The sequence below is a fragment of the Myotis lucifugus genome, unplaced genomic scaffold, assembly GCF_000147115.1.
Source record: "Myotis lucifugus unplaced genomic scaffold, Myoluc2.0 scaffold_759, whole genome shotgun sequence".
Lineage (NCBI taxonomy): Eukaryota > Metazoa > Chordata > Mammalia > Chiroptera > Vespertilionidae > Myotis > Myotis lucifugus.
Genome location: NW_005871807.1, coordinates 163,003 through 172,461, shown reverse-complemented (window position 1 = coordinate 172,461; position 9,459 = coordinate 163,003). Strand labels below are relative to the sequence as shown.

The 9,459-nt window shown below is 48.9% G+C and overlaps 1 protein-coding gene across 1 annotated transcript in view; it reads left to right on the top strand.

The window, feature by feature from the left end:
• Positions 1 to 5,414: 5,414 nt before the first annotated feature.
• VIPR2 (vasoactive intestinal peptide receptor 2) overlaps positions 5,415 to 9,459 on the top strand; it is a gene marked incomplete at its 5' end in the record, with an annotated part of 36,072 nt that continues 32,027 nt past the window's right edge. Inside the window, one exon of the mRNA XM_023746916.1 lies at positions 5,415 to 5,423. Within this exon, the coding sequence (XP_023602684.1) occupies positions 5,415 to 5,423 (9 nt within the window). The remainder of the gene's footprint in view (positions 5,424 to 9,459) is intronic.

The window sequence follows — 9,459 nt, the reverse complement described above, 5'->3', positions numbered from 1 at the left end:
AGGGCAACCCATGGTGGGGGCGGGAACAGCCAACCTCTCGGTCCCTTCCCCCAGCCAGCAGGCTCTGATCACCCAATGGCGAATGGGGAACTGGGGGTGGGTGGCGGCGGGGAGCGGGGCCAGCTACAGGCAGCTGGGAAAGATGGCCCTGATTATAGGCCAGGCCTAGGGACCATACCTGCACACGAATTTCATGTGCCGGGCCTCTAGTTGTTTAATAACATGCTATTTAGCCTCCGTGTGTTTGAATGTTTTTGAGGTTTTTTTTTACTGTAGTTGATTTCATTCCATTGTGATCTGAGAAGATGCTTGACATGATTTCAATCTTCTTGAACTTGTAGAGACTTGTTTTGTGTCCTAACATGTGGTTTATCTTTGTGAATGATCCATGTGCACTTGAGAGCAATGTATATCCTGCAGCTTTGGGGTGAAATGTGCTATAAATGGCAATTACATCCATCTGATCCAGTGTGTCCTTTAGAGTCACTGTTTCCTTATTAGGTTTTTGTTTGGAAGATCTGTCCAGTGGAGTCAGTGGGGTGTTAAAGTCCCCTACTATGACTGTATTGTTGTTGATCTCTCTCTTAAAGTCCTCCAAAAGTTTTTTTATATGTTTAGGTGCTCCTATATTGGATACATATATGTTAACAGGATTATATCCTCTTATTTGATCAATCCCTTTAGTACTATGTAGTGACCTTTGTTGTCTCTTGTTGATGGCCTTCATGCTATTCCCTGCCGACCTGTAGAGTTTCTGGTGAAAAATCAGCTGACAGCCTTATGGGAGCTCCTTTGTAGATAACCAATTGCTTTTCTCTTGCTGTCTTTAAGATACTCTCTGTCTTTAATTTTTGGCATTTTAATGATGATGTGTCTGGGTGTAGGCCTTTTTTTGATTTTTCTTCTTGGGGTTCTCTGTGCCTCCTACACTTGTGTGACCTTTTCCTTCACCAGGATAGGGAAGTTTCCTGCCATTATTTCTTCAGATACATTCTCTACCCCTTGCTCACTTTCTTCCTCTTCTGGCACACCTGCTATTTGAATATTGTTATGTTTCACATTGTCCCACAGCTCCCTTAAGCTGTCCTCCTGTTTTTTATTTTCTTTTTGGTTCTCTAACTGAGCGATTTTTCCTGCCCTGTCTTCTAATTCACTTATCCAGTCCTCAGTTTTCCCTAATCTCCTGTGCATTCCTTCCAATGCATTCTTTGTTAGTGCTGTGTCATTCTTCATTTCCAATTGGTCTTCTTCCATAGTTACTATATCTTTTCTCATGCTGTTGAGCACAGGAAACTGGGGTTGCTGCCTTCCAAGCTCAAACCCTAGAGCCTCCAACCCTGGATCTGCTCACACAGCTCTAGTCCACTGTGCCCTCCCTCTGCTGGAGCCCAAGGTGAGTGGCTGCACATGAAATTTTGGGCATTGGCCCTTTAATAGGGTGCCTGCATTTCCAACTGTCTCTCTCTGGTAGACAGCAACTCTGCTGCTTTTCACAGCCAGATGTTATGTGGGCACCTTTTTCAGTTCCGGTGCTCTGTGCTGGAGGGCCCAGTTTTGGAGCCCAGCCAGCCCTTTCACGCCTCCGCCCCTCCTACCAGTCTCTGTGTTTGGTTCTTATGGTGCTCTCAAGCCAGTCTTCAGTTGATTATTCAGGATGGTTTTCCTATATTTTAGTTCTAATTCCAGATTGGTCCTGGGAGAGTGTCAGTGTCTCTATCCAGTATTTTAAATTCAAAGGCTAATGAAGTAATTAAATATGTGGAAGATGAGTTTTGCCTCTGATGCTTTTTGAACTCTTCTTTGTCCCTCCTGCAGGAAAAGTGTTGAAGTCCCTGCTGTTTCCAGAGTGAGGCTGAAGAACACATGTCCACTGGAAGTGAGGTGTCCCAAGGTCTATGAGAATCTCAGCATAAAAGTGAGGCACACCCTGTCCATCTTCTCAATGGAAAGTGCATGTGTGTGTGTGTGTGTGTGCATGTGTGTGTGTGCACGTGTGTGTGCACGTGTGTCTCTTCCTAACATACTCTGCTAACCCAAAGGAAGGGAGAGGCCTCCAGTTACTCACATTTCCTAGTACCTGGCTTGGTAGATGTGCTAACAAATGTATAAATATTCGTTAAACTAAATACATGTGGAAACTACAGGGAAAAGTTAAACCACGGTAATATATACTTATGCATTTCTATAAGTATATATTATTCCATTAAAAACTTCAAAAATAGCTCTTATTTTTTATAAAGTGGTTATTTAGAAACTTAGGAAAAATATAGAGAAATAGAAGAAAAATGATCAGATCAGAAGTTTTGGCTTTTCAGTGAACAAAACTGGCTAGCACAAAATCTAGCTCAGTTGACAGTAAAGTCGCAACAAAATTCCTATGCTGACAAACTTATCCTCAGAACTTCTGTCTCCTGATTTCCCTCCCCTTTCCTACTTGGAGAGCATAGTGACCTTGACCGCATGCCTTTCACATCTTCTCCACTCACTCCACGTGGCCTGGAGTCCACAGGACCCATGCAGACCTTGCATTATTTCCAGCCAAGAGCAAACCTTTCCACATTCCTCACTCTATTTGGCTTTGCAACCCATGCTCTGCACTCTTGTGCTGCGCTCTTGTCTCGGATATAAATTATCCCTAAATGGCTCAGCTACCACTCCAGAGCAGCTGCCTGCTCCTCGGACACAGAAGCTGCTCAATCTCCAGCACTGAGCCTGGGGCTCCAGCACGTCCCACCCGTCTCACCCTCTCCTGCTCCTGCCTCTGGGGTGTCTCTGAAAGGAGGCAGTTTCCTCCACTCTGAGCCGGAATCTCCCAGTGCTCCAACTCTTCCCGGCTTATCTTTCACAAATTGTGCTCCGTGTTTTAGACGCCTGAGTTACAGGTATTTCTCTACAACAGCCAGCAAGAATCTAATGCTATTTCTACCCAGAATGTGGAGTCCAGGAGCAGGGCAAGCCTCTCAGACTCATGATTCCTTATAGGTAACAGGTGCCTTAGATGCTTCTCTCCCCCAACACTCACCTCCTCACCCCCACCATCAGGCGGGTGGTTCTTAGTGCTGAAGAGCTGCTACCTCGGGGTAGGAAAACCTAAGCTTTAATTGATTAATTGATGGAGGCTCATGATGGACAAATTTGAGAGTTAAAAACTCCACCAGGGGCCCTGTGCTGGGGGCTTCCTACTTTTGTTTTACCTCTAGGAGTGGACCAGGTTCTCACAGTGAATATTGTGAGACAAACACAAAAACTAATAATAAAGGCCTATTTATCTCAGTCCTTTTTATCCAAAATATCATATCCAACTTTCAACAGAAAATTACAAGGCACACTAAAAGACAAAATCACAGTTTACTCAGGCAATGCAAGCACAAGAAATAGACTCAGATATAGCAGAGATGTGGGAATTATCAGACTGGAAATAAAACAACTATGATTAATATGCTAAGGACCCTAAGGATAAAAGTGGACAACATGCAAGAATACATGAGTAATGCAAGCAGAGACTGCTAGGGAGCTAAACACTGTTAACAGAAGTGAATGCCTTCGGGGACTCATCACTAAACATGCTGAGGAAAGAATCAGTGAGCTTAAAGAAATATCTGTGGAGAGTTCCAAATGTGAGATGCAACAAGAAAATAATAATAATAAATATGTAATGGAATATTCTAGAACTGTGGTACAATTACATAGTTATCAAATACACTTAATGGTGAGAAACGAGATGCTTTCTTGCTGAGATCAAGAACAAGGCAAGATGCCCCATCTGGTGATTTCAATTCAACATTATGCTGGAAGTCCTCACCAATGCAATAAGACAAGAAAAGGAAATAAAAGATATACAGATTGGAAATGAAGAAATAAAATTTTGTTTACAAATGACATTATTTTCTCTGCAGAAATTCACAAAGAATCAATAATTTAAAAAACCTCCTGAAATTAACAAGTGATTACAGTGAAGTCACAGGATACAAGATTAATGTACAAAAATCAATTGCTTTTTTATATACTAGTAATACATCATGGGAATTTCAAATTAAAAACACAAAACAGTACTTACATTACCAAAAAAGGAGAAAATTTTAGATAGAAAGCAAACAAAATATTTACAAGATCTATATGGGAAAAACTGCAAAACTCTAACGAACTAAATAATGGAGAGATGTTCATAAATAGAAAGACTCAATATTGTCAAGCTGTCAGTTCCTCCTCAATTAATGTATAGAATCAAGGCAATCCAATCAAAATACCATCAAGTTATTAAATGGATATGCACAAACTGTTTCTAACATTTGTATGGGAGCAAAAGATCCAGGAAAGGTAACACAGTCCTGGGGGAGAGCCAGTCAGCCGGCGAACACTGTAGACTCTGTATCAAGTGAGCATAATCAAGACAAGGTGGTATTGGTGAGAGAACAGACACACAGATCAGTGGGACAGGATAGAGGGCCCAGAAATAGACCCACACAAATGCAGTCAGTTGATTTTGACAACAGAGCAAAAGCAACTCATGAAGAAAGAAGAGTCTGTTCAGCAAACGTTGCTGAAATAACAAGAGGAAAAGTGAGTCCAGACACAGACCTTCCACCTTTTCCACAAATTAACTCAAAGTGGATCATAGAACTCAATGTAATACACAGACATATAAAACTCCTAGAAGATAACATGATAGAAAATCTAGGTGATCTTGGGTTTAGTGATGACTTTTTAGATATAACACCAAAAACATAATCAAAGAGAGAGAGAGAGAGAGAGAGAGAGAGAGAGAGAGAGAGAGAGAAGGTAAGTGGAAGTTAAAATTAAAAACTTCTGCTCTGTGAAAGGCACTGTTTAGAAAATAAGATGACTAACCACCGACTGGACTAAAATATTTTCAGGGTTTGATAAAGGATTAGAATCCAAAATCTTAAAAAGGAACTCTTAAAACTCAATAATAAGAAAATGAACAATATAATTTTTAAAAATTGGTAAATGATTGGAAGAGACTCCTCAGTAAAGAACAAATACAGATAGCCAACAAGAATGACAAGATGCTCCCCACCATCTGTCATCAGGGAAATGCAAATTAAAACCAGGAGATACCACCACACACCTATTACACTGGCTAAAATCCAAACACTGACAACAGCAAGTGCTGGCAAGGACGTGGAGCAACAGGAACTGTCAGTCACTGCTGGTGGGAATGCAACACGGTGCAGCCACAGTGGAAGACAGTATGGCATTTTAAAAACACACACAAAACAAAGTATACTCCTATCCTATGATCCAGCAATTGTACTCTTTAGTATTTACCCAAATGAACTGAAAACTTATGTCCACACAAAAACTGCTCATGAATGTTCAGAGCAGCTTTATTCATAACTAGAGGCCTGATGCACGAAGATTCATGCAAGAATAGGCCTTCCTTCCCCTGGTTGCTGGCACCGGTTTCCCTCCAGCACCAGGGACCCAGGCTGCTTCGCTCCGGCTGCCACTGCCACCCACCGGGACCGGGGCTGCTTCGCTCCAGCCGCTGCTGCCACCCACCAGGGGCGTGCTCTGAGCCATGCTCCCAGCCATGATGCGGCCGCTAGGAGCATGCTCCCACCCCCTGGTGTGCGTCCGCTGGGGCTGGGGGCAGCACCAGTCCCCTCCCACCTATCTGCTGGCGCAGCTCCTCCTGAGCGGTCCTGACGCCTGGCTAATTTGCATATTACCTGTTTATATACTGTATATAGACTGCTAAGACTCAGAAGCAACCAGGATGTCCCTCAGCAGGTGATGGAGAAACGGTGGTCCTTTCAGACAATGGAATAGTATTCGGCTCTAAAAACAAATGAATAATTGAGCCACGAAAAGACATGGAGGAACCTTACCTGTATATGACTGAGTGGCAGAAGCAGAAGTGACTGCAGGCTACGTACTTCACTGTGCGATTCCAACTCTATGGCAGTAGAAAAGACAAAACTGCCGACAGTACACCATGGGCCTGAGTTAGTGACAACACAGGCTCGTCAGCTTTAACCACATGTCTTCATGCGGAGTGTGAATAAGGGGCAACTCGGGGAGGGGGGACAGGAACCCTACTTTCCATTCAGTTTCGCTGTGGACACGGAACTGCTGTAATAAAGTCAATGTATGAAGCCACGGTTTCCCACGCATCTGACCCACCACCGCCTCCCTCTGAGGACCCTGAGGGACAGGTCTCTGCAGTTTCTGAAGGCCTCTGGCCGGGGCGAGGCTACCCAACAGGACATCCAAGGCACTGGGTGGCTGTGTCGGCATTTGGCCCACAGGCTAGCACAGCTCTGATTAAATCCAGGGCTGCCTGCCAGGTGGGTTTGGGGGTTTGGCCTGAGTGCTCCTGCTGGGGGGCTGCAGTGACCCTGCAGCTGGGCCTGGAGAGGAGCTGAGCTCCCAGCAGGCTGCCTGCTTGGCCAAGCACAGGGTGGGTGTCATTCTCATGACACAGATGTTGGCTCGGCTTGAAGGTCTTTCTCCCAAGAGGCCCATCTGGACAGGGAAGGTGATCCCAACAGGAGAGAACCTGTGGGAGCTGCAGCACCTGGAGGGGCACCCCTGCAAGTAGGGTGCCCAGCAGCACTGGGTGGAGGAAGGGGCCTGCTGTGCCAGTAAGTGGGGCTTCCTGACCCTCTCCTAACCCTGGAGGTGGAGCAGGCAGAGACCCTAAGCTACCGCTGTGTCGGCCCCTCACCTGGTTCAGGGCCCCACACAGGACTGGGCTGGGGAAGAGCCTTTTTGTTTAAAGGGAGCAAGGGCTCTGCTGTCCCTTGGTGCCGGCAGTTTAAGATCCAGAAGAGAGACCATCCCAGAGAAGGGCTCAGGACTGGGGGCTTGAAAATAGGAGGGACTGGAAGCCACTTGGCGGACGTGCCCTGACGTCGCTGACCTGCTGAGGCTGCGCAGGTGGTATGGGCGTCCATCCTGCAGGCAGCACAGAGTAGGGCACCCTGGGCTGCACTTCTCTCTGTTGACTTAGGAAAGTTTGTGAAGGCTTCCCCCGGGCACCCAGCGTGTCTCCAGGATCACCTTGAGCAGCAGGGCACATTGCTAGGAGCTCCTGGGCCATGCGGTCGAGGCGACAAGCAGCCCTGTGCACAGAGCACCCAAGAGTGGGGGCTGCCAAGGTGCCAGGGAGCTGAGCGCCTGTGGGAACTGGGAACACAGAAGACAGGCTCTCAGATTGCTTCCAGAACCCGGGAGGTACGGGGGGGATGGGGAGAGGGGCAGAGGGAGTTCCAAGCGTGTTCCCTTGGCCACCTGCTGACACCCCCTCCCCGTCACAGCTGTGAGTGGACAAAGAACCCCAAGCTGCCGTCCTCTCCAACACCCCAGGCTTCTTGTGGGCAGAAGGAAGCAGAGCATCCAGCCTTTTAAAAACCACCGGCAGGAGAGCCAGGCCGGCGGCGAGTTCTTCACAGGCACAAGTTTTAAATGGCCTCGCGGGGTGTGGACACGTCCCCTCCATCCAAGCAGATGTGGTCCCCAGAGCTATTCATCCAGTGGGGCAGAGGGGCCAGAGGGTCTCAGAGCGTCAGTTACAAAGTGACCCTGCAGCGCCCTCGCTGTCCGGCCCCTGGCCTCCAGCTCCCTGGCTGGATCCAGGGCCCGAGCCCCCGGCCCAGGGCAGCACAGGACAGCGGCCACTTCCACCAGCAGAGATGCGCTTCTCCGTGCGCTCAGCCCAGGTGTGGTGTGCCAGGAGCGGGAGCTGGCCCGCAGCCCTCCCGCTGCCTCAGCGCACGTGGCACAGGGCTGAGTGCAGGTGTGGTCAGAGTGAGGGGAGCGGGTGGGGCCCTGGAGACTAGAGCCCAGCCAGGACCTTGAAGCATCTGAGGGGGGACACGGCCACACCAGCACCCCGGCCCTGAGGACACAGGCGCCCCTGCCAGGGGAAGGGGGGACTCCTGAAGAATGGACATGTACCCCAAAGAGACAGTCACCTTCAGTGACAAAGGTGAGTCCGCCATCCCAGCAGCTGCGGGCTTCTCAGGAAGGTGGGGAAGGCAGGCTCTACAGAGCGTGCGCTGTCACTGACCCGGGGCGCTGCCTTCAGAGTGGTCACAGTGCTGGGTGCGCCCTTGGCGAGGCCCAGTGACCTCCCATTCCTTCTCAGGCCCCTCCACACTCCCAGCGCTCAGCACTGCCCTGCCCCGTCCCTCCCGCCCAGGGCTCCCTCCCAGGACGCCCGCAGGCCAGCCTGGGTCTCGGTCAGCTGTCCCTCCCGGCACTCACTCCCCCCGCTCCTCCACCCGCCCTGTATCCCGTTATTTCACACATTTCCCAGCGCTGCCCTGTCTGCTGGACCAGGGACTCCACGGCGAGGGTCCTGTATCTCCTGAGGTCAGGGCAGGCTGTCAATCACCCTGACTCTCAGCCCCCTGAGGTGGAGGATGGGGATCGCATGGACAGACGGACAACCAGCTCAGAGGAGCTCCGTGGCTGGTCCAGGGAGGAACTGTGTGTAAAAGAAATGTTTGTCCAGTTGAGCCCAGTCAGTGCCAGCTTCCAGGCCCCAAGCCGCATACCTGGAGTCCAGACCTTGGCCCTGAATGCTGTTCCCACCAGACAGACAGATAGATGACACATAGATGGACAGACAGACAGACGGGTAGACAGATGACAGACAGATATGGATGGGTATTTAGGGGTAAGTGGTCACAGAGAACAGCAGTGATACGCGGTGAGGGGAGCACTCACAGCCCAGCATGGATACAGGCAGAGGGTGCTGCTCTGCTCATCTTGTTCTAACTGATGTGTAAGTTTGAAATTGTTTCCAAATAACTTACAACCACAACAAAAATTACCTGTTTTGTTTTTCATTTATGGTGATTTTCATTTGCTGGATAACAAATGACCTAGTGACAAAGCTACACGGATCCTTCCAGCGTTCGCCTGTGCCAGCCCTGGAGGCAGGTCCCGCCCCGACCACCCACCTCTGTGCCCAGGTCTGGGGGCTCTGCAGGGACAGGACAGAGACCTGCCACCACGCCCAGCCCCCCCTCACACACACAGACACAGACACACACACAGACACACAGACACACACAGACACACACACAGACAGACACAAACACACACACAGACAGACACAAACACACACACAGACACGCACAGACACACAGACACACAGACACACACACAGACACACACACACAGACACACACAGAGACACAAACACACACACAGACACACACAGACACAGACACACACAGACACAGACACACACACACACACACAGACACACACAGAGACACACGGACACACACACACAGACACACACATGCACACACACACACACACACACAGACACAGACACACACACAGACACAGACACACACACAGACACACACACGCACACACACGCACACACACACACACACACAGACACAGGCACACACAGAGACACACACATAGACACACACAGACACACACACGGACACAGACACACACACACACACA